Here is a 25,426-nt window from a genome sequence, read left to right on the forward strand (position 1 = left end):
CCATGTTTGTCAACTGCTGGCAACAAACTATAATCAGGATGTCGACTCAGCTGTGTGTGGGATTTTAAGAGTAACTTCTTGTTTGTTTAGATATCTGTCCAAGAGAAAATGTCGTACATAAGAACTCAGATGCTCATACATGCAATAGATGTGTGAAGAAAGGCCCTGATCTGCCCCACTATTTCTCTAAGCCAGTCAGTCACAAAGGGGTACTCAAGATGCTTGTCTGGGAAAGGGGACCAGTGGGGCCAAATGGCTCTGGATCTCACTGGTCAGTAAGAGCCAGGGGCCACTTCTCCAGCAGAGGAGACTTTGAAAAGCTGAGCTGCCTTTGCATAATTGTTCCATCCCACCATCAGGAATCCAGACTGGACTTTTGGGGAAGTGGAACTTCCTTGCTGCCTACTTGTAAGTCAGTTAGAACTATATTGTAGTGGCTAAGCTAGGATCAGTTCACTGCTCTTATTTACAGTTGTACCTTGGTTTTCGAACAGCTTAGTTCCCGAATGTTTTGGCTCCCGAACGTCGCAAACCCGGAAGTGACTGTTCCGGTTTGAGAACTGTTTTTGGAAGCTGAACATCCAATGGGGCTTCCGCGACTTCTGGTTGGCTGCAGGAGCTTCCTGCAACCAATCAGAAGCCGCAATTTGGTTTCTGAACGTTTTGGAAGTCAAACGGATTCTGTTTCGACCTGCCTGCTTTCCCTCTCTTTAAAAATAAAGTTCCCTGATTTGACTAGTGAATTGTGTGTAATTGCCAACCTCAGGGTTTTAGAACCCTCACATACCTAGGTGCTTAGAATTCATGCTACTGAAAGGTTAGAATCAGAGTCGTAAGAGGGCAGGCGCTCTTCTGAGATCCGGGAGAGAGTCAGGAGTGTGATCTGCCTTTACACTCTCAGTAACTTATAAGGGGGCTGTCTGAGACGCACAGGGAGTGTTGGTCTGAGTTTCTGGGTTTTAGGAAGCTTTTGTGGGGTCAGCCGGGGCAATGAGCAAGCTGCCTTATCTTGGACAGCTGGAAGCTATACCTGCTTCTCCCAGCAATGTGTGTGTAGGTTGAACTGAGGAGTGCTGGGTGCACTGGCTTGGAGCCTTTTTGAAAGTAATTGCTTTGATGAATCTCAGGTCGCCAAGCAGGACTCTTGTGTCTAAGAGCCCACACCCCTCCTGTAATTTCCAGCAACTGGTGTTCAGAAGCATTACTGCTGCTGACAGTGGAGGCAGAGCATAAACAACATGGCTACTAGCCATCAATAGCCCTCTCCTCCATGAATTTGTCTAATCCTCTTTTAAAGCCATCTAGGTTGGTGGCTGGCACTGCCATTCATATACTATTCTCCTAAGGTGGTTTTTTAAAAAAAAACCCAACAAAAAACATCCCATCAAAATAGGGACGGAGCGTGTTGTGTTCAAGCCCTGCCTCAAAAAGGTTCTGCAGATGAAACAAGTTCCCAGCACTGCTAACAGCAAAAGTCAACTGGTTGGGTAGTGATGGATGTATAGCCAAAATGGGACCACTAAGAAACAAGCAGGGGGCAGCAGCTCAGGGAACACCAATATTTGCAGGAGTACAAAAAGTCTTTACCAAACCCTTCTAAGAGAGTAAAAAAACCAGTCCACTGAAGAATAAACGTGTTTAGTAGCCACATGACATTAATAATAATAATAATAATAATAATAATAATAATAATAATAATAATATTTTTTTATTTATACCCCGCCCTCCCCAGCCAAGGCCGGGCTCAGAAACATTAAACATTAAAGTGTCGGGTAAAATTGAAAAGGTGAGATGGAATATTTTGCAGGAGAGGATTATTCTGTCCTGTCACCCTGGCCAAGAGCAATTTTGCAAGGAGGTAAAGATATTGTACTCTGCAACACTTTGTTGCAGATCTCACTTGCTAATTCCAAATTCTTTAATGTTGATGAGAGGATGCTATTTAAAATTACCAGTATCGCTTTGTACTGCAATAATCCCAGGTCAACAACTCACTAATGATCATAGATTACCTTTTATAAGCTGCTTTAAATGCCCACTGATCTTCACAGAGGATACACAATTATATAGCAATATAGGCTGTGCACATAGTCTCGTTTGATCTGGGTCCAGTGTGCTCATACTGCTTGCGTAGGAAGTGGTGCACACATTATCTTAAGCTACAATCCATATACTCTTATCTACCTTGTTGTTTCTTATGAAATACGGCATCTTGATTCATATCTACCCAAACCAGCTTTGATCTGAATTGAGAAACAGAAGGACCTGGCTGGATTTTAAGTTGGCGTTGTGTACATAACCATAATTTCAGGAGGGGTGGGGGGAGGAGCAAGTGCATGCTTATGTTTGTAAATGAAATTATGAGTTGACAAACACACTAACCCAATTAATCTTGGTTCCTTGTTCATGTTTTTCATGCTGCAGCAGAAAATGCATTGTCCTATTGTAGATATTAATAATTCCCCCCCAAAGAGGATTAATGGGAACCAAGTGGGAATTTGCAGAAACAGACAATCTGCTTGTCCTAAATTTATTAACAGTGAAAGGAAATGTAGTTTTATTAGCAGTGAACCTTGAAATTGGGATTTTCATGGATAGCTTTAGTGTATAAACTATTATGAAATACATCAAAATGAGCTTCCTTTCAGGTGTTCTATAAGCCACCTCAAGCAGAGAATATAAATATGTAGATGAGATGTACATAACAATGAACATTCTCAGCAACTGGATTGCATCAGAAAGATTCTTCATTTTTTACATAAAGTTGTCCACTCCGATTGTGGCTGCTGCACTAATTGATTCTAGGAGTACAATGTGCATTTTTGAAAATGTCATTTAAAAAACATTTACTAGGATATTTATATACCGCCATTCACAAAAATGACCACGGGGAACCTTACAACATAATGAACAAGGACTTCATAACAATCATTTCAATCCAACTCATAATAAAAGGAGCAATACTTTTGAGGCCTGACTTTCAGAACCTAGTTTTGGCAAGAAGCCAGTTGCATGTACAACAAATCAACTTGCTTCTTTGCACTGATACGCAGCCATGGGACTAACAGAAATAACCTCATTCATCTTGCAGTCAACAACTTTAGCATCACACCTGAACAATGAAATGGAATTACTAAATTGTCATATTCGCATTTGTATAGCACTTCTGTTCAAACACCTTCCCTTGCATTATCTTGTAATCCTTAAATCATCCTAGCCATAAGGCAACATGGAATGATGCAGTAGTTCTGTATTACTCCACTTTGGCAGACAAGGTGAGGCAGAGAGAGACAGTCTCACTACTCTGTGACATTTCAGCTGGCCCCATTGAAGGTGTTTCCTGTACTGTGTGGCATTTTAATTCCTGCCTGTCAATGGACCCACATGATTACCTGTACTTTTGCTAGCAAGTTTATGGCTGAGGAAGGATCTGAACTAGAAACATCCTGATTCATGGGCAGAGAATGCTTCCAGTTGGGGGCTTAATATTGAAAGCGACCTGTCGAGAGAACGCAAATGGAGTTTAATTTACGGGATTTTACCTGGAAAGGGATTAAATGGGGAAAATGCAGGCTGTCATCTTGATGCCACGGCAAAGTTGTGCAAATATAGAAAAACCCATGCCTAGAGGTGAAGCGCCGATCCCACAATATAAACCCATTTGTAAGCACCCAGAGTCCCTTAGCCACTTAAGCTTTATTTTTCTACCATTAAGTTTAGGTTAAGCAGCTAGCTTGCAAAGCACCTCGCCTGCAAATCTGAGTGCAATCTGCCAATCTTCACCGCCCGCCTCTTGCTACACCTATCCCATTGCAGCAATGTTCCACCTACCTGGTGCTTAAGTGCGGATGGAGATTTGAGGCAACCGGGCACCTCGCCCGCCAGCCTCTTGCCTCCACATGTTGCATTTCCTCTCCCTCCCCTCTGCTCTTGGCCCTGTCTGCGTGGATGGCCTGCCTGCCTTTTTCTTGGACTAGAGGCTTTTTCATTGCAGCTGACAACTGGGCCCCAGCATTAGCCTTTCAGCAAGCAGCAGGTGCAAGAAAGAGGGATCGCAGCTCTGCGAACGGTAATCCCCACTCCTCTTTCCACCCCGCACAATATTGTCTGCTTTGCTCAAGGATGTTTTTGTCTTCTCTTCACAGCTGTTAGCTCCTTTATGCTGAAGTGAAGCCCTCTTCCTAATCTTTCAGCACAGCAATTCCTCAGAAAGGGGTAGCGCCGGCCATTGTCAGTGAGCCGCAGGGTGCAGGAGGCACACTGATGCCCCTGAGAGCAAGCGTGATCCTGCAACAAGGGCAGGGAGTAGGGAAAGGAGAGCTACTACCTGTCCCTCAGCTGTCCAGCTGAATTAGTTGGCTCTGCCAGCCACTGCATCTGGCTCCATCTAATGTTGTCCTCTTTACCTTCTGCCCTGTCTCAATGGGCTTGAGCTGCCACTGCCTGCAAAGTACACACACATTCGGTTTGATGCAAGTTGCTCTGTTCCGTGGAGCAAGCCTCGGGGGGTAACAATGACCACCAATCTGCTGGTAAGCTGGTGAAAAATTCTTCATCATATAGAATTGTAGTGTTGGAAGGGTCTTCTAGTCCAACCCCCTGCAAGGCGGGAATCTTTTGCCCAACGTAGGACTCGAACCCAAGACCCTGATATTAAGAGTCTCATGCTGTACAATGGAACCTCGTGTTGCGAACGTGATCCGTGCAGGAGGCACATTCGCAACCCGCAGTGCCGCATCTGCGCATGTGCAAAGCGCGATTTAGTGCTTCTGCGCATGCGCCGAAACCTGGAAGTAACCCGTTCTGGTACTTCCAGGTTCGGAGCAGTGTGCAACCTGAAATCGCGTAACCTGAAGCGTCTGTAACCCGAGGTACCACTGTACTTGCAATAATGAGAATCATCAGAAACTGCTTGGAAGTGCTGCCAGCCTATAGGGCCTAAGTGCTGCCTGCAAAGTGTAACAGGGCAAAAAAATCACAAAGCTGGTGGTATATCTGGCTCCTACACAATTAAGTTAAAGATCCTGGTAATTTAAATTACAAACTAGGCCCCCAGTTATGGGAAAGGTAATTCCTTTTTACAGAGAGAGAATTTTGCAAATTACCCCTCCCTGCTGCAGCAAGCGTTCGAATCCAGGCCCAAGGCCTAACGACAGGTTCTTGCACCAGTCCAGCCATAAATCTAAAAGCATTAAATAAGGTTGGCATTCTCTTGTCAACTCCCTGTGGCCCCATCCTCCCAACACAGTAATTATGAAGGTGCATCTTGTGAAAAGCAGTGCATCTGGCAACAATAGGATTAGCAAAATGGCCACTAATCTACATAATGCAACAGTAGAAAGACATGTTTCGGTAGTTTGGCCTTATATAATGCCTGCTGCTGGTTATGACTCCCCAGTGATCAAAGGTCCCTGTATCTGCCCAATGTGTTGTGAAGGAAGGAGTATTGCAGCTAAAAAAGTGAACCCCTCCCCAACATACACACCAGTTTCACCCATACAGGATGTACTGGTTGGGAGAGGTTTGCTTCACAGTTGTGGTGATTTAATGCTAAGAAGCACATGAAGTTTCTACCTGTCTCCTGCTGGGCATACTAGAGCATACTAATAGCTGATACATGAATAGGGGGCATATATTTGTTTGTACTGCAATAGTTTAATCAACATTAATGCATTCAACAAAGCCATCCGTTAGTCAGCAATTTCTCCATGTTTCACATTACATTGGAAAGAACCCTTTGAATAAACCACTCAATACATTCAATCACATTGACTTATGGATACATCCAGAGTTTTATTAGCAATCTCCCAGAAGAATTACGGATTCCATCTTAACACTTCTGTGAAGAAGCTCGCCCAAGCGCCAGGCAGCAAATTTAGAAGTCAGAGTGTTAAGGATCATAGAACTGTAGACTTGGAAAGGACCCCAAGGATCATCTAGTCCAACTCCTTGCAATATAGGAATCTCAACTAAAGCATCCATGACAGGTGGCCATCCAACCTCTGCTTAAAAACCTCCAGTGAAGGAGAGACCACAACCTCCCGAGGGAGTCAGTTCCTTTGTATTATTCAACTCTTACACTCACTTCAATGGAGCTTTGGACAAAGTTGGGTGATAAAGCTGTAACCTGCTACCACGTTTGATGATGTATAAACAATCCTGCTGCAATTCAGATTTCAAAATGGATAAAAAGCAACATTTCACTGCGCTTTAGAAACACTTTCTGTTTCTGAGTATCTCTTACAATAACTGCCCTTTAACAGATACTTTCTGAAAATGAGGCAGAAAGCTGCAGAATCTAATGTGATTGAGAGATGCAAAGATTCCATGAATTTTTATGGGACATGTATGCTGAGAGATGGGCAATTTGTTTGACAGTGTGCAATACTGCCAACTTTTGCCCATCCACTACTTATCTTTTGAAATGAAAGCTGGTGTCCTCAGAGACTCCGTGAGACTTAAATAACACTGAAGACCAAATATGCTATGCTCCAGGGCTATTCCCAAAAGAACATCTCATTCTGAATGGTCAAGGATATTGTCATGATTTCCACCTTCAAGGTCCAGTTCAAACCATCAAGTGCTGTCACCACCTCCTTTTAAAAAAAAGTTTATTAAGAAGAAAGGGGAAAGTTGTACATAAATAGTAAAAGCTTTTAAGTCAATCATGTTGTGCATATGGGATTTAAAGATGTCTTGGGTCTGAAAAGGTTGACCGGGTTACCAATTACTAATCAAGATTCCCCATGACCCCATCAGATCTGAAGGGTTTCCACAATTTATTTGAGCTTTAGATGTTTGTGGGGTTGATGTTTTCTGTCTCACAGGCATGGCCCACAGTGCCTGGTCCTGTTCGCTGTTTTTGGCACATAAGAACCTATGTGACCCATTTCAAAATCACTTGGGTGAAAAGTGGTGTATAAAACTGGAAAATAAAATGAAGTCTGACTTATGCAAGGACATCTGCTTGCAGTGAAAGGATCCCCTCTTGTTAGAAAATTTAATGCATTATATGAGGAAGATTGAATTATTAAGACCAGCTTACCAACATAAACCTTGTGTGTTCTAGCATACTGGTTCTCCATTACATTCAAGCCACGCCAATCCCTTCATGAACTAGTCTAAGATGAATAGAGCCCAAGTGCTGGAAGTTGCTGCTTTTCATTATACTGCCTCCCTTTCCATCCTTTATGTGAACAGTACAGGATCAGCCTAAAAGTTCACGGTAAGGTACTCCCCAGAAATCAATGGAAGTGAAGACAATAATCCAGCCACTGACAACCATTTTAAATCTTAGTCAACTTCTGTTTTTGCCTGGACTTTAACATCTTTGGAAATTGTGTCACGCTGTTTACCACCCAGTAAAAACCAAAAACCAAAAACCCTTCAGTCCTCATATGATGGTGTGTAAAGCACCGCTAGATCCCACCCTTTCTTCTCCATCAGCTGAGCTTTTGTTTCTTCTAGTAGGCAGAGAAAAGTGTATATGCAGCCATGTTCACCGAGGGGAAGCTTTGCAAAAGCACCTAACATTCCCCAGTCAAGTTGCCTCCTCCGCCTCCTCCCCAATTCACTCTCAGCCGGCACATTGTAGTGTTTTGACATTTTAACTGCTTCCAGAATGATAGATGGTGACATCACTGCATGAATCAAGCATGAGGTGGCAGTCCATCAAATGAATGAAGGCTTCGCAGGGTATTAATATACCTCAGTAAGCAGCAAGAGAGGATAGGAACAAACAAAAATGCATGCCTCCCATGTTACCAATGTTTCAGCAGCAGCCTTAATGCTGCTTGGGTGGCTGATCCCATGAAATGCAAAAGAACCCCATAAAGTCAGCTAGCATTCTGGAGGTGTGATGCAAAAGAACACCATGTTGCTAATCCCATTCACTAAAAACACTACATTCGGGAGAGAGAAAAAATCTACTTCAATAGTTCACAAAACTGATAATCTTTTGTAAAGTGTACAAAATTTCTCCCTTTCTAAGCAAGCCATGTTGGCAGATATCCACATATTCCACTTGAGCTTTCTACTGTATTCCACTGTAATTGTAATGCAACTGCATGTTCTTAGGGAATCTAGTTGGGTTTGCATTCAGAACAGAAGGTCGAGAGATAAGTGGAGGTGGTCATTCTGGTAGCGGGAGCGGAAAAATGCTTGTGCGCTTTTACAGTCTTAGAAATAAAAGGCCTCTCGGTTTGAAGTGTGATTCTCCTCGAACGACAGTGCTACTTAAAGGCAGCGTTAAACGACCGGCCTATGATGATTCTCCGCACCTCGCTGGTTCCTGCGCCTATTTCATACAGTTTGGCATCGCGCAGAAAGCGACCCATAGGGTAGTCATTGATGTAGCCGTTTCCACCTGCAACACAAGAAGGCAGCCTTAAAGTCTAACAAGAGACAGAGCTCTTGGATGCAGACTGGGTCCTGGGGGCAGCAGCTTGTGGGATGATGAATGATGAATTTGGCCAAAATGGAAATCACTGAAATGGAAATCACTTGTTGGCCCAGAGCAGCTGGGGCAACCCAGTCAGGTGGGGTCAAATAATAAAGTTATTAAAATTAGTAATAATTGCTCCCAGTTCCATGATTAAAGCAGGGTAACAAGAAGATGGCATGAAATTGCGCAACTGCCTGCTAGGTCAGCCTGCCTTTTGGTGGGACAACCATATGCACATCTGTGATCTTACCCAGACACTGGATTCCATCCAAAGCGACCTGAGTAGCGCATTCCGCAGAGTAGAGAATCACTCCTGCACAGTCCTGGTGGAGCAGATAAGATCATTTTCAATGAAGAACTTCCAAGATAGACGTTCAGCTCTTCTGGCCCCAACCCCCCACAAGCGACTGGCAGACTTGTCCAAGCCAGCCGTCTTTCTAGCCAAACCAGATTTCGAATTCGCACCATGGTTACCAACAAGGAAGCACCCACCTTTTCTTCCGAGATGAGGGCACTGTTATGCGTCCCTTAAGCTCTGAATACCCCCACCCACCTGCAAATTGCAACAGAAACCACAGCATTCATGGCTTCATGCCACATTGAGTTTAGGTACACATGGAATTTAAGATAAGAGACAGCACTTCCGTTGTCCATCCTATTAGATTGTCATAATTAGAGCACATGAAATCTATATTAGCGGCAAAAGCAAGTGGCACAAATATTCTAGTACCACATCAATTTCATATGCTTCATGTATACGCAAAAGGAAAGCCATTGCCAGGTGGGCAAGTAAGTATTCTTCTCCTTTAAGAGAGTATTCAAAACATCATATATTTTCTACTGTGGACTTAAGTCTCTTACACTACTGATTCTTCACCCCTCCTGCTTACACAAAATACAGAAGGGTCAAAAAGAAATGTTGCAAGCACCCATGAGCTCACCTTTGCATTGCAGTGTCCTCGATCACAGGCCTTTGCGACATTGTACACATACTGTCGACAAGCCATCAGCCGTGTGTACATATCAGCCATTTTACCCTGCATGAGCTAATCAGAGCATAAGGAGAGAGAGAGATTTGGATTTATTTTCACAATTTTTATCACCCCTTGCTGCTATCCTTAGTACAAAAACAATTAAGATGGCAACAAGTATACACACATAAAGTAAATTAATAAAAATTATTAAGTTAAAAGTTACAGGAAGCCCGCAATTTACATAGGGATTACGTTCTGGGAATAGTGCCTGAAGTCAAAGTTGTGTATACAGTGGTACCTCAGGTTACAAACATTTCGGGTTACAAACACTTCGGGTTACAGACTCCGCTAACCTGGAACTAGTACCTTGGGTTAAGAACTTTACCTCAGGATGAGAACAGAAATCACACGGCGGGCCCCATTAGTTAAGTGGTATCTCAGGTTAAGAACGGACCGCCGGAACGAATTAAGTTCATAACCAGAGGTACCACTGTAGTCAAAACACATTAAGTTCAGTGGCATGTGGGATTGCCAAAGTCATTTCCTCCGCCCCCTTATTTATCTATTTATTTATTTTGCCACGTGCACAAAGCCGAATGTGCACAAGTTAAATGTACATAAATTGTGGGCTTGCTGCATACATTTAGTGTTCGGACAGCAGCAACATGGATCCTATTTTTAAAAACCCAGACTTAAACATACCTGCCTACATATTTAAAAAAGAGTTTGGTTGACCACTAAAAAGACAAGCATCCAGTAGTGCACACTGCAATTCCAAATCCAACTAAAGTTGAAATAGTTATATGATTATTCAAAGCTAACATCAGCTGCCATAATCAGCAAATTGAAACCAAACCCAGGATTTCTCCTAAGCCCTAAATTTCTGAATGCACATTATCATGAAGTTCTAGCAATAGGAGACATTTCAGTGTTACTTTAAAATCAGCCAGCGACTAAAAAGGAACTTGGGGAAAATGGTTAGCTTCAGAACTGCTTGTTAGGAAACAAGCAGCATCACAGCTTTAGGTGGAAATATTTATCTGAGGAAGACAGATTGATCCAGAACCAGCTTTATCCAACTGTAAAAGGAAGCAGGCTCTAAAAGTTCACTGGCAACCCTCTTATGGCTCTCACCTGAAAATGGCCAATTTTCTGTCCAAAAGCTTCCCTCATGTGTAAATATGGGAGTGCATGGTCCAGGACAGCCTGCATGATCCTGCAAGGGAAAGAGGCATGCAGATTTTAAAGATTTCTATCCTGCCTTTGAAAAGTTGGCTTATAGAGAGTCAATAAAAACATCAAATCATCATCATCAAAATACAATCCATAAAACCAAAAAACTAAAGGAGCTGCAAAAGCAGGAATAACAATAAAAAGCAGCCTACAGATAAACTGAAAAAGTCACAAATGAGATGTTGCAATACCCACATGGGTATGTTTAGATGGATAGATGGATGGTTGGATAGGACAGGATAACAACTCCTGCCATAGAGAAACCTGTAAATTTTAACAAATGCATGTAGCTCGGTTTGTCCACTAAAAATAATTAAATAAATCCAGAAGTCACAGTAGGTTAGGGACCAGTTTAGTGGTGGCACTAATCTATTCAGAAAATCCTAGATTAGATCACCGGCAACCCCATTTAATAGGGTCACCAGGGAGACCAGGCAGCAGGTGATGGGAAAGGCCTCTCTGCTTGAGCTCCTCAAAAGCTGCTGGTGGTCCATGTAGTAGGTAGTAATGGCCAAAAGGACAGATCCTCTGTGATCCAAGGCCTGTAATCCTACTGTTATTAGAACACACTAAGAAGCTACAAAGAAGGGGGAAGCTTTCAATGTTAATCAAAAGTCTCCATCAGGTTGGATATTGAAAATAAAAGGGGCAAAAATATGCCACAGGGCATTCTACTCTGTAGGTGGCAATAGTATTAACCTGGGGTCCACAAACTCTGGCTGGCCTTAAGACCTAGCCAAAGCCTCACTGCTTTTCAAGGATTCCCAAAAGCAAGAGTTTCATGTCAGGGAGAATCCCATGGCATCTCTACATTCAGGGAGAAGGGCAGGTCCTCTCATTAAGAGGGCAAAACATCTGTCGTGTCTAAACAGACTATCCACATAGCTGATGGGATTTGCACAATTACCACAGCCGTTTTCAAGCTGTCCTGTGGCACAGCATTTGTGTGAGGTCACTAGTACATAAAAAGATGAGCACTCCCCTCCAGCCATCAAAGTGGTGGCGATTCCATCTATTAATAGAACCAATGAAGCACAACAAGCTATGTCACTAGAGTAATAAATAAATACATATTTACCCCAGGGGTCCGCCAGACAACACAAGTCTCTCCAGATCCAAGCCACTCATCAACACATAGACTCCTTTACTCAGTTGCCCCAAGACATTTGCAGCTGTGAGGAGAAAGGGAAAGCTGATTCCTGGCGAACCTACACAATCCTAGATAGTGTGTTCCTTGTGCGTCTATGTATGTGTGCTCACATGGGAGTATGTCCAGGTATATAAGCACAAACACAGTTACACCTTACACTCAAACATCACTTTTTATTTTCAAGCAACATAAACAAATAGAAAGCAGCAACATGATCTCAGTTGCTCATGTACCTTGCACAAAACAGCTAAGTGTGTTTATGGCCTACGTCTTGGCATCGTTACTAAGGGACAGATCAAATTATGCATGAATTAGCTTCAATGGGAACTTGTTTTAATCTGTTGGTGATCAAAATGCTGAACGCAGCATGATTCCAAGTGCCTGCTACAGACAGGAGACTCATGAGTTCTAGACTAAAATATATATGTATTACAAAATTTGGCACACATATGCATTCAGTTGACTTAAGCCAACTTTTTCACCCTGTTCACACATTATGGGAAGCCATAGTTAATGGTTTACCATAAAAGCGCTGCTCTTCATCAGTTGGCTCCTCCTTCACAAGAAGGAAATCATGATTCCAGACTTGGCATTATATCCAAACTGCGATTCGCTCCAACAACTCATGATCAGTGAGCCAAGTACAAACCTTAGCTTGAGATCATGGTTTGTAGGGAGCAAAACAGGATCGCTGGTTCAGACATAACACTAACCCAGTGTTGTTTCCTGCATGTGCTGGCATCCCATGAACATGAGGCCAGTACTGTATCAATTTCTGCACTGCAAATGGTGCCTGAATCAGTGGTGTTACTCCATACCACATACCGATCTTAATTGATGAATTTGGATTTTCCCTCCCAACCTGCAGGGACCGAGGAAGGAAGCATGGGGCTCATGGGTGGGAGCACAGAATTAATTAAAAAAAAAAAAGATGGCAAATAGCATGGGTAATGCTGCTGAACGGAGAAACTGCATGAAGTAACTCCTTGTGAAATACAAAAAAACAAAAAAGGAAAGAGCTGCATCTGAATTCCCTGAATGTACCTTCAACAATTACGCCTCGGGCAAAATACAAGATGAGCTTTCCAAATCCGCTCCTGGCCATTGCTGTGTGACCTAAGAGTGGGACTCCGTGGGGCAGCACTCACGATCAAAGGAACCTGCGCAACACTTGGTGGAGTGCCAATGACAAACCCGCACGCTAAGACAGCAGAGGGGGTGGCAAACACTCAAAAGCACACTCTGATCTAAGGGAAATGTTGCGTTGGAGATGCAGGAATCTACTGAAGCAGCTCGACACTGAACAACGATTGAAGTGGTCCTGGGAGATCAGAGGGAGTCTCAAAAAGAACATGCGTTCTTTGGTACTGCTACTAATCTCTTCCGTTGAGGAGAGGGAGCCTGTGGCCACAAGAGCACACTGGAAGGATCGGAAGCAGACTGTAAGGAAAAATGGCAGCCCGGCAGCCATTTAATTGGTGTTTCCGAAAAGTTTGTAAATCTGCCAAGTTGTCCTTGGGAAAGAGGGTGAAAGCGATCAGTCCTGGAGCTTCTCAGTAATACCTGCAAATTGGGGGTGGTTGGGGAAGAACTTGCCACCACACAAAGGGAACCAAGGAAGAGATATTGGTTTTTCCCATGGGACAGAAATCAGCCACAGGGAGTGTAAATCTGGTAGCCTATCATGGCTAGTCTTTCAACTGATGGCCTCGCAGTAATATCACCTTCAGCTTGGTTACCGGCTCAGTCTTGGTCCACTTTCCAGAAGTGTGGAGCAGGTCCACAAGCCTGCCCCCTTCAAGGGACAATTAAGACCTTCCTTTCTAGACAAGCTTGGTAAGATTAATATTGCAAAACAAAACTAATGTTGAGCCAAGTAGATTTGATGATGCTTTTATCTATCACTTGCTTGAACTATTTAATAGCATATGCTTTTCATGTTGGGTTTTATTTTTTCTAACTTTTCATTGTACACATATTTGAACATTGCAGTGACTAGAAAATATAAGTAAGGAAAGAGTTGCCATGGGTTGAGGGAGGCAGTGTCACTTCAGTATCACTCACCAGGAATCTTGCAGTCCTCAAAGACCAATTCACAGGTATTTGACCCTCTCATTCCTAGTTTATCAAGCTTTTGTGCGGTGCTGAAACCAGGTGTACCCTGAAGAAAAGGGGAGGGAGAACTACTGGAAAAATCCATTTTTTATAAAGAGGCCGATCGAATGATGGCACACTGCATGACAATTCAGAGGATAAGCAGGGAGAGGATTAAAATATTTGAAACATGAAAGTGCCTACAGATAATCCCAAGTTTATTTCCTTCATCATCAAGTCAAGAACTTCAGATATTAGGGAACGAACACCCCAATCAGAGTGAACTCTGTTGTTTCCAGGCAGACCTGAGCCCCCGTGTCTTCTTCTCAAAGTGGAACACTGGATGGCAGGTCCTTTGCTGGCTCTGGTGTCTGGCCAAAGATCCAACTTTACCATCTGTAGAGCTGGCCCAGGAGAATCCTCTCCTCACAGGGACCCAAATGTGGCATTTGCCCAGAACTTTCAGGGAACATCAGCACAGATTCCCTGGCTCTGTTCCATGTGCCACAGAGCAGCACGGCAAACTTCTGAACGACAAGTGCTATCACCTGCCTACAGCTTACTTCAGCAACCATTGTAGATTCATTCAGCAGGGAAGAATTTTGAATTCATTCTGATGTGCAAGTCAAGGGGTAGGAACGAAAGCGTGACTCCCCCCCCCCATCAAGAAATCTCACACCTGAGTGACCAGACACCACCTGGAAAGTATCTTCCTTGGGGATAAAAAGAGGGAGCATCACTGTCCCATAAACCTACCTTCTCCACAATGAATGCTGTTATCCCTTGAGAAGCTGGAACAGCACTTGGATCTGTTTTAGCATAAACAATTAGGACGTCAGCATCTGGACCATTGGTAATCCAAAATTTGTTCCCGTTCAAAACAAAATAATCTCCTAGAAAGGATGAAACAAGCAGAAAATTCTGTTAAGACCCACATGACAGCTTGACATTCCACAAGTAATTCTTCTCGATTTCTGGAAATCTGATTTCCTCCATTCCTAGGTCTGGCATATCAAGAAAAAGAAAAAAACTTGCAGAGCTGCATCTTCTACTGCAAAAAAAATAATGCAGACACTACACAGCTCAATTTTATAGCTGGCTTCTTCTATAACCAGCCAGCTCTCTTGAAAAGTAGGGCTAGAATTGCCCGCATGCTTAAAACATTTTTGTTTAGGCAAGGCTGTCCAGACTTGCAGATGCTGATGCAATTTGATGCTTTTTGAATATTAATTTTTAATTATTTTTAAATGTTTCAAATTGCTTTTAACTGTTTTTTTATTGATAATTTTAAATATTTCTTGTAAATTACAGAGGTTTTACTAGTATCAGGCACTATATAATAAATTTTCAAAAATACATGCTAAAATATATATTGATTCTCAAAATATTCACAACAGGATGCCTGGCCTACAGGCCAGTGTATCTTGAAAAGTGTAATTTACATCACACACTCCCTTAACTTTGTGGAGTTTTTGTCTCTCAACCCGGCTTCTACATACACAGTTTCTTCCCCAGCTCTTGTTCCTAATACCACTTAATCTCTATTTTAAGGCTATGGGACCTCTGGAAACCAGAAATTTGTCTTCTCCACTCCTGCCTTTCAGCAGTCCCAATGAAGCTGAAATTGGGGTGTGGAACCTCTGGCCTGCTCATGCCCATCTTGCACCCGGATTACCCCTTTCCATTTCCTGCTATTTTATTTATTTATTTATCACATTTTATATCCTATCTTTTTCTCCAGGGAGCATAAGGTGGTGTACACGGTTCTCCCTCTCCTCACTTAATCCTCACACAACCCTGTGACATAGGTTAGACAGCGACTGGCCCAAGGTCACCCAGTGAGCTTCATGGCCATGTGGGGTTTTGAACCTTGGTCTCCCAGATCTTCAGACACTCCAGCCATTAGACCACACTGGCTATTCTGTTTGGGAGGATGCAAAGACACACACAGCCTTGTGTTGGCAGTGAATGGACAAAACAAAATGCATAGAGGATCAGAAATCATTAAACAGCAATGTCCAAAGGCCACTGTAGGTGGCAAATTCCCAATCGGTGGCATTTACCTTTTCTGTCTGCCCTCAGCTTCATAGAGACAACATCAGAACCAGCATTGGATTCACTCATTGCTAGTGCTCCAACATGCTCCCCGCTGATCAGCTGAAGGGACGAGAGGTGACAAGAAAGATACAAAATGAATTGTTTTCCTGCAGTCGTTCCCACTTTTGCCTTAAAAAAAACAGATCACAATAAACCTGAAAGTTTTTTCATGCTATGGTGGGGACACTACCTTTGGCAGAATTCTCCATTGAGGACTACTATTTAAGAAATGGCACAAAAACTGCAGTTTCACAAGGACGTGGCAAACGAAAACCTACAGTTTTAGTTGGATTCCTTAGGTAGGAGAGAGTGCCAAGCAAACTGTGCTAGGGGATATAGATGTCCCTCTTAATTCCCTATCCCGTGCTGTCCTTTGAAAATGGATGATTGGACGGGGTAGATGGTTTGAAGAAACTTGGAAAAAGGGCAATTCACAAAGAACAAGACTCTCCAGTATATGGAATAAATCAGGGGAATGGGACAAGATTCCAGAATGGTAGGCAATAAACTAAAGTCTCTGACCCTTGCAATGGAATAGCAGGTGGTGACCCTCCTTTTGGGCTCCCTTATGCCACCCTCTGGCACAGCAGCTGCTGCCACCCCCCCATCAATTTCCTCCTGTCCACCTCTCCCCCCCACAGTCTATTCCCTTTCAAACTTCTTTGGTTTACACGTGAAATAGATTTCATAGCCAATCACTTGTGAGATAATGGCCAACCGCAACACCCCTCTACTAATATTGATTTATGATTTCAAATATGTAATGGGATGTTGAATACAGGAGCCTCAGGTTACAGAGATTCAAACCACACAAGTTTCATCCTGCGCTCAGATGGGCAAAGGCTGTTTATTAGATATAGAAGTGGAAACTGTTCATTCATTTGGGTGACAGTAGTAGATTAAGAAAAAGGAATGTATTATAAAATCAAAAAAGGCAAAAATCGGGTTCCATCGTAATTCACCCCCAGCTAAATAAAAACCCTGTTTCATGTGGCCCCTGTAGACTCTTTATAAAGGAACAACAGTTGGAGAACCCTACCTTTCCTAGTCATCACAGTCTTCTTATACACATCCTCTGGCAGGTGAAGACTGTTTATTCCAGCAGGCCTTTGGGAACTGACTGCTCTTAAGGAAAGGGCTTTTAATAGTGCTGTGCTGTTTTTAGTGCTTTTACTATTGCACTGGTAATTGATCATGGGGGGTGGGGAGTGTTCTTGTGTGCCAAACAGCATGGAGAGATTGAGGTAGCCTTGAAGTTTTGGTTTGTCTTAAGGGCAGAACAGAGGATGATGCTGTCAGGGCCTTTTTCAACCTGTTTTCTGTGAACAGAAGCATCCCATGACTCTCGAGTGCTTCCTCTTCTTCCCAAAACTAGCCACAGACCATCCATGGCAGCAAAGGACAAGCTGCAGGACAAGCTGGTAAATACCCTTGGGTGCAGAGCATGTCGGAACAGTCTGAAGTTCTGAATTTTTAGAAAGCAAATTAGTACTCACTACAGGGGACCAAAGTGCGTCTGGTGCTATATGACAGATATGACAACAGCTTCCCCTGCTCCTGATGAAACACATAAGGCAGTTTTGAACAGTGATGACTCAGAGCTGGGTATGTGAACCGACTCCACTGAAAAGCATGATGTTTGACAGGAGGACAGACAAGTTTATGAATATGAAACATTCACGTTTGCTCTGTGACAGATCATCCACCAAGTGATCAACTTGCATGTGTTAATCAACCTTATGGAAATCCAGATGCCATTCCTGCCTCTACTTAATAGAGTGTGTGTTAACTATTCTAAACTAATTCTGAAAAAGGCAGAGGGATACCAAAGCCAAGAATGCAGACTTTTCCAGCTTGCAACTTCCAAGCCAAAGGTGCGAGGCGGATGCCAGTCTGGTTCAACAAAATGCAATTCTAAATATGTCCGATGTAACTCAGTGGAACTTGCTCTGGAGTAAATGTACTTAAGCTTTCATTGCACATTTGGATTTCAAACCAATAGTCTTTTCTCTCAAAGATCTGTGGCTTTTACTTGTAGCAACAAAACAGAAGATTTTTTTTTTTTAAAGATATTGAGTTCAGTTTTTTTTAAAAAAATGACTTTTCATTAATAATGTTTTAGATAGTTTTTTTATATGTTTTCTTAAATTTAACTATATTATTTAATCTTTTTTTTTTATATCTGCCACCCCAGGTGCCTTTGGGAGGAAGGGCAAACTAGAAATTTAATAATAAATAAATGCTTGGAAATATAAAATTAAATTTTAAATAAAACAATGGGGGCAAAGTGTCCAGTTTGGGAGCATTATTTTTCTTTGCTCTAAGAAACATGTTCTGTAATTGAAGCTGTCACCCAGCATGCTTCTAGTTCCCTGGATACATCAGACTCCACAATTCCACATACCTTGGGCAAGTACTTCTCTTTCTGTGCTTCGTTGCCATTCCTCACCATCTGATTGATGCAAAGGTTAGAGTGGGCACCGTAGCTCAGCCCAACAGCTGCGGAAGCCCGAGAAATCTCTTCCATTACCAACACGTGGTCCAGGTATCCCATCGCAGAGCCACCATATTCAGCTGGTCAGGAGAAGAAAATATTTATAGACTTACCTACACCACAGTCGAAGAGCCTTGTGACACAGTTAAGATTTATAACGCCATAGGCTTCCTTGTACTACACACCACTCATCAGATGCGTGAAGTGTAATCCCAAACTGGCAGGCATATATGCACATACCGTCAGGAGGTGGGGCAGAAGTGAAGTCAGAGGGAAGCAAACAACAGAGAGAGCAGGCAGTGATGAATGAATTACACAGTTACAACTTTAGGAAATGGTCGGAGATATTTCATATGACTAACTCCTAGGGGCGCAAGCAACATGCGCCAACTAGGGCTCCCTGTGTGTGCATGCTCCATCATAGACACGTATATGTTTGTCACATGTAACAAAAGTACACATTATTTCTGAACAAAGGCAATATCCATATAGAAAACATGTCATTCATAAGGTGTTCTTTTAGACCTCAGCAGCCTTGGCCTTTGACAAACTGCCAGTGAGCTAATCGGGTCTGTTTTCCCCTCAAGCCCTTGGTCTCCAATTATTCATTCACAGACATTACTAACTGCAGTATTTCCCACTTAAATATACCATATTTTGTCAGAATGAGGAAGGCAGGGCTAGTTACACACTCACCTGGAGCAGTTATTCCTAGAACACCTAGATCACCCAGCTTCTTCCAGAATGCCTACAAAGAGCAGAGCAAAGCTGTTAGAGAGATCCTGACTTTTCACAAGACCAGGAACCAGGTTTTTTTTTATCATCTCCCTGAACTTATCATTTTAATTTTTCCACAGAAGCAAAAAGCTGGGCAAAATAATGGTTGTCATGGAACCTGCTGTGAAACAGAAGGTCACAGCCACCTTGAATACTTCACATCCACTAAAGATTTGTTCCATAAAAATTAAGAAATAGTAAAAAAATTAAACAACTTCTTCCATGCTGCTGCCCAGCTAGAGCCATCAGAATGATGCACTCTATAATCCTAAATAAGTTAACACATGAACTTGCATTACACGAATGTGAGGAACATTATAAGCATTTATATAGCACCATCAATGTACATGGCTTCAGACATGTGGCTCTTCTGTAATCCAACCTGATAGCATTTCTGGTGCAAGCTCAAAACAAGCACTCTGCCATCATTTTGCAGACAATCATTAGCTCACCAAGATCAAAGGAGTCTATACAACATTATTTTCCACAAGGTGATCCCAGGTAGTCAAAACATTTGTCACATATCTGCTATAAAAGTCTCCAGGGGATGGGGCACACAAGACACAGGAGGAGAAATGAAGGGACTGGATTATACAGTAAGCTCACAACCTATGTGGGAGTTATTTCTGTGGATTACACCTAAAGCCAAAATTTCATATAGTCAAAACCCATTGGGATCAATAATAATAATAATAATAATAATAATAATAATAATAATAATAATTTTATTATTTATTCTCTGCCCATCTGGCTAGGTTTCCCCAGCCACTCTGGGCGGCTCCCAACAGAATATGAAAAACATGATAAAAAAATCAAACACTATAAACTTCCCTAAACAGGGCAGGTGGGATTGCCAACAACGTTTTTCCAGGAACCCTGCCCACTTTTAAATTCCCCCCGTGTGCATAAAGCTGAATGTGCACCAAGTTAAATGGATATAAGTTGTGGGCTTACTGTGCAACAAAGATAGCCAGAGATGATCTAACTGTAGAAACCAAAACATCTGCGAACTTTGGACCAAAACAGGTTTCTCCTCCTGCTTCCTTCCCTGGTTAGCTAACTGGTTTTAGAAAGGAATCTTATGTTGCCCTATTATAATCTTCTTTTAATGTCAGTGTTGAATCAATCCACACATCCTTACTTGTGCAGCACTGAACTGCAGACCTGTGGCTGCTAGAACAAAGGATTTGGTGCAATTGTTGGCTGAAGAGGTGCCTCAGGTTTGGAGAAGCATAGTAATTTTGTATAGGAGCAAGAGTTCAAAAAGTCTGATAAACATTGTTTTTAGTTCATCTCGCTCCAAGCAGATGTCCCTACAGTCCAATAAAACCAGCACTGTTCCCCCCAACTTAGTGTAGCTCTACATGCACATCACCATTTAGATCAACCTTTGCTTATGAGTCACTATCCTGACGTGGGGAAAACCAATTAAATAGCAGTGCTCATCTCCCAGAACTGACATACTGTCCGCTGAGCCCCTATCTCTTCTGCAGTGATGCTTCGTCTTTCCAAGACATTCCTGACACACTGAAAAATGTGACAGGTTGCCAATCAGCAGGTTTTCCTCACTGGCAGGGTGACAGGGAACCATAGCACCATTAAGCCAAACCATTTCAAATTAGGAGCCAGCCACTTATAATCAGGAGATCAGCTCAGAAACCAGAACACTTTGTTTTTAGAACAGCTTCTGGGATCTCTCAGTATTTGACACCCCTCCTTTGGAGGGACTCATTGGACGGCTTTTGCTTGTATATACAAGGCAAAGAAGGAATTTATGTCTCATAAATGTCCCAGCTGCCCTGGGAAGATGGAGGCACATGGAGAAAGGGAACTCACTTCCCCTGCCTTATATACGTTGACACTCCAGTAGTCCTCAAGTGGTTTTCTAGACGAATGCCTTACTGCAGCACAGCTGCTCTCTGGAACTGGAACATTGTCAGGACGGATGGCCCTGATTTCTGGAGGTGGGGTGAGGGTGTCACCTTTTAATCTATGCTTTTCAAGTTTCTTTCTCTAGGAGAAGTTACATAATTATGTTAGAGGACAGATAGGAGACCTGCCCCTTCTCTGTGCCCAGCCTAGAAGGCAAGTGGGCTGCCAGAAAATGGGCAGAGCCATTTTCCAGACTCCAACGGACCATTACAATTCCCCTCCCGGGGGGGGGGTGTCCTAACTTTTGTGGGCTTATTTACAAAGTAACTTACTGGTAATGGTTATTTTGCATGATTGACCTTCTGGAAATGGTACAATTGCCGATAACAGTAGTCATTTTGATTACTTTCTGTACTTCTGAGAACTGGTTACCTTTCCAAACTATCCTGGTGAAGGACACCATATAATTCAATCGCAAGGTCCCACAGCACTCAAAAATTGATTCCATAAAAGGCTATTGCAAACATTTTAAAGCAATTCTCTGTGGAACACAGCAGGTATAAAAGTTCTAGTACATATGAAGTTTCCAAGTACTGCAGGGCTTATAAAAACAGTGAGAAGCAGGAAGTCCCATAAAAATATCTCTAGCTCATTAACAATTAACGCAAGAGGGAATCTGTTAAATCCCATATTCTAGAAACCCAGCATCTGGAACAGTTAACTCTTTACAACCTGAAGAAGGTTCCATGAAAAGATTTATATGTTCAGGAGAGGCGACACACTCTTTCAGGTAACGGAGATGGAAAACTTTGAAAAATAAGACAGAAACAATACCAAACATGTATATTTTATTCATTCTTGCTGAATGGCATACATGTCCTTTTCCCTCATGGATTTAGTTGTTTATTCTTTCTAATGGGTAGGCATTTTGTAACTTTCTCAAACCCTTCATATTTGCATCCTTTAAATTATATTCATGCATCTCCCGAAGTCATGTTATATAATAAGTAGGTTCACAGTACAGAAGCACTTACCCTCATGCCTTCAAATTCATTCTGCTGATCAATTTCTTGGGCTTTTGGAGCCAAGTGCTCTTGACAGAATTTGAACATAGTTTGCCGAAGCTGTTAGAAATGAAAATGTAAAAGTGCACATTATAAATCACAATTGCTAAGTTCCTTCCTTTGAATGCTATCAAAAAGGTTCCCTAGCTGTTTTTCTTTGAGACCTCAAGCCCAGAATAGAATATTCTATTAAGTTCCCACTTACTGTCAATAAAACTATTTAGCGCTAACTATGGTGGCAGCTGAAACCTGTGAAGTTACTGACAAAGCACTTTCTGTCTAGTCTACAATGTATATCTCTTGATATATTAAAATAGGTTTAATCTGGTTTTTAAACAGTTATCCCCTACCTAGTAACATGAAGACGTTTGTTGGCTCTGGTTAAAATATATTACGGTAAAATATACCAAAAGAACTTGGGTGTGTGGATGGGTAGAAGAAAGTTCACACTAATTCCCAACTACCCTTGGGCCTATCTATGCAGCATGCCAACACCAAAAAAGTGATGTTCAACTAAGCAAGCAATGTGACATTTAAAAGTCCCAAAGCCAGCAAAACCAAATCAAATCCCACAGAGCCATTCTAAAGAATGCTGCATGCAATACATGGCCCAAGACTGCTGACTGAGCCAAACTGATGGATGGGATCCTGGGGTCTCTCAGGAATATGGAGAGGCTTCAGAAGCAGAAGGCCTTGGCTGTCACTGGCCCTGAAACACCCTGTTTTGAGGTCTTCCACTGAGGGGAGATTTACATTCATAGAGCCTTCTGCAAATATAATAGTGCCCGCTAATAGAGAAACATTTCAGCCTCTTCTTGACTGATGTGGGAGTTAGGACTTGCTCTGTAATGCTACTATTGGATGAGATGCTTTAGTATGTACATAACAAGAATCTATCATTTTTTAAAACTCACTTAAAAACCTGTATAATCAAGTATAATTAGCCTCACTTTTTACAGGAGAAACAAACTGCATTAAAATGGATGGACACAGCATGAGAGGTTTACAGCGAAATCACTGCTTGATAAGCTATAAAAGGTTTCGCTACATCACTGCTACACACACCATATACTATAAAGATTACAGTGGAGCTAGTATATACTAAATCACATCAGCTATGTATCTTGTCCAAACCTGCCTCTCTGAACTGGTAGTGACCCACCAGGGTTTCCATAAGAGATAATTCCAGCACAGGCAACCCAAATCACAGATGGCACTCTGCACCCACACAAAACGTACGTTCTACAACTGAGCAGTAATCCCAGAACAGAAAGAGACAACCCACATGATCTTAAAACACATCTGTGGAATTCCCTCCCCCATGAACTCAAGTCTCAGTTCTGCAGGCCTTCAAAACAGACCCTAAATGCTCCCCCTCACAAACTTTTTATTGATTTCATTGCCGAGTCCTTATGTATCTGTATCAGATGCTGCTTTGATCTATATTGTTTATTGTATTGGTTTTAAAAGTCATTGCAAACTGCCTTGTGGGAACTTGCCATGAAAGGCAGGATAGAAATAACTCAGACAACGTATTTACTTGGAAACCCTACTGGTTCCAGTACAATTTAAGTTGCCAAGAAATCATACTTAGAATTGCATCTGAAGAGAGCAGTGCTGCAAGAGCCTAACTGAAATTTAGACACGCCCTCCCTTGACTTTGTGCCATTGTGTCATGAGGACCGTAAGCAGCTACAAGTTGCTGACTAAGATTTAGAAAACACCTTTTCCAAGGCTAGCAGCACACTCTTTCAAGGAGACACAAAGGAAGAAATGAACTGGTGGAAACTGACACACACCCTTAAAGGCACTTTTATTTATTCTTTGGTGCTTTTGAAAGGATAGGGATAGTGGAAATATCCTCCTTAATATGGAAAATTACAGATAGAATGCTGGTAAGTTCTGTTATCTTATTCCCTGACTGAAAAAACTTGGGAGAGCTATCTGGCTTACACCACCCTAGAAGAAAATCTAGTTACCTGAGCCATTTTGGAATCTAGTTGCTTTAACAGGTTTCTCCAGATAGAGCTGAACAAACATATACCCCCTAACTTTTGAACTAAACTACATGTGACTGCCACCCAAAGGTATTTCATGTACAAATCAACCTGCAATCTAAAGCAGAGGACTGTCACAAGGTGTGTGTGTCAGGGGGTTGACGACTCCTTCCTATCTGGTGGCTTTGTTATTGCTGTTGGTTGTTAGCTGTCACCCCCTTAACCAAAGTTTGGGGGGGCAGGAAAGGGTGTGTGGGAAGCAATTGTTTTAATAGGAAACCCAGAAGATGAGAAAAGCTCGATCACAGCCTCCACAGCTGCATTTTTGTAAGAGAAAGAAAACCAATTCACTACACTTAGTCTGGCCATTAAAAGAGTGATCTTATCACTTAGGAGCGGAACATTAATCTGCAATGGTGACTGTAAATGAGAAAGGGCACCTACTCCGAATTAACTGCTGTGCTAAGGGTGCAAATCTGTGTCCACATCAACATGAGATCTCACACAGGGGCCCTTTCATTCGCTCCAGAATAAAAGAAATACAGGCCGACTTGCAGCTACGGAACTTATAAAGGGCAGCCCTGTAAAATAATAGAAAGTTGCTGCGCTTGGAAGAAGATGGGATCAGGGCTGCCTACAAGTTGCACTTTCAAACTCGAAAATCGTCCTCCCCCGTATTAGATATTTGGGGACACGATAACCCAATGGCGAGGAGAGGGGTGGAGCGGGCACTCTGCAGGCGCTCAGAGGCGCTCGCGTCTTTCCGACCACTGCTCCATATGGTCCAGAGCAAAGCCCTGTTATTGAGAACTGGCCTTTCGCAGGAGAAGGCCCTGCGTCAGCACCTGACGGGGCGGGACCCTTCGAGTCCAAAGAGGAGCGCGGCTCTGAAGCGCGACTCCTGCGCGGGGTCTGGACGGAGCAGGCGCAGAGAAAAGCTCCGGGCGAGCGACCTTCAGCTCAGCAAGGGCTCCGCCGCTGTACCTGCTGCTGCTCCTCGCTCAGCCCATTAACCGTATCATCCAGCGGAGCTCCGGCGCAGCCTCGCCGCGCCTGCCACAGTCCTCCCAAGAAGCGGCGCCGGGCCCAGCCAGCCACCCCTCGCCTCAGCGCCGCCGCCGCCGCCATCTCGATTCCTTGTGCGACTCGCCAGGCCCGTGGATCCTGGCTCCGCCCCAGAGGCCTTCTCTACCAACCAGCGCTAGCAGGTGGGGACTGGTTGCCCAATGAG

At 42.9% G+C, this 25,426-nt stretch overlaps 1 protein-coding gene and 2 long non-coding RNA genes across 3 annotated transcripts in view; 1 reads left to right on the forward strand and 2 right to left on the reverse strand.

The window, feature by feature from the left end:
• Nucleotides 1-25,426, forward strand: part of LOC310766617 — a 246,290-nt gene that overhangs the window by 60,354 nt on the left and 160,510 nt on the right. The gene's annotated exons all lie outside the window — the stretch shown is intronic.
• Nucleotides 2,830-3,118, reverse strand: LOC310767107. Its single transcript, XR_014550617.1, has 2 exons — nt 3,030-3,118; nt 2,830-2,987 (listed from the first exon to the last, which is right to left on the reverse strand). It is a non-coding gene; the product is annotated as an uncharacterized lncRNA (long non-coding RNA).
• IVD (isovaleryl-CoA dehydrogenase) lies at nt 5,636-25,350 on the reverse strand. Its single transcript, XM_083623979.1, has 12 exons — nt 25,180-25,350; nt 22,169-22,258; nt 19,182-19,233; nt 18,396-18,565; nt 15,958-16,051; nt 14,651-14,787; nt 13,865-13,961; nt 11,729-11,822; nt 10,552-10,633; nt 9,385-9,489; nt 8,694-8,766; nt 5,636-8,365 (listed from the first exon to the last, which is right to left on the reverse strand). Exons 1-12 carry the CDS (start codon nt 25,321-25,323, stop codon nt 8,232-8,234), a joined length of 1,272 nt encoding a protein of 423 aa, XP_083480105.1. The 5' UTR covers nt 25,324-25,350; the 3' UTR covers nt 5,636-8,231.

This window comes from Podarcis filfolensis (assembly GCF_964270895.1).
Source record: "Podarcis filfolensis genome assembly, chromosome: 1".
In the NCBI taxonomy this organism is placed as follows: Eukaryota; Metazoa; Chordata; class Lepidosauria; order Squamata; family Lacertidae; genus Podarcis; species Podarcis filfolensis.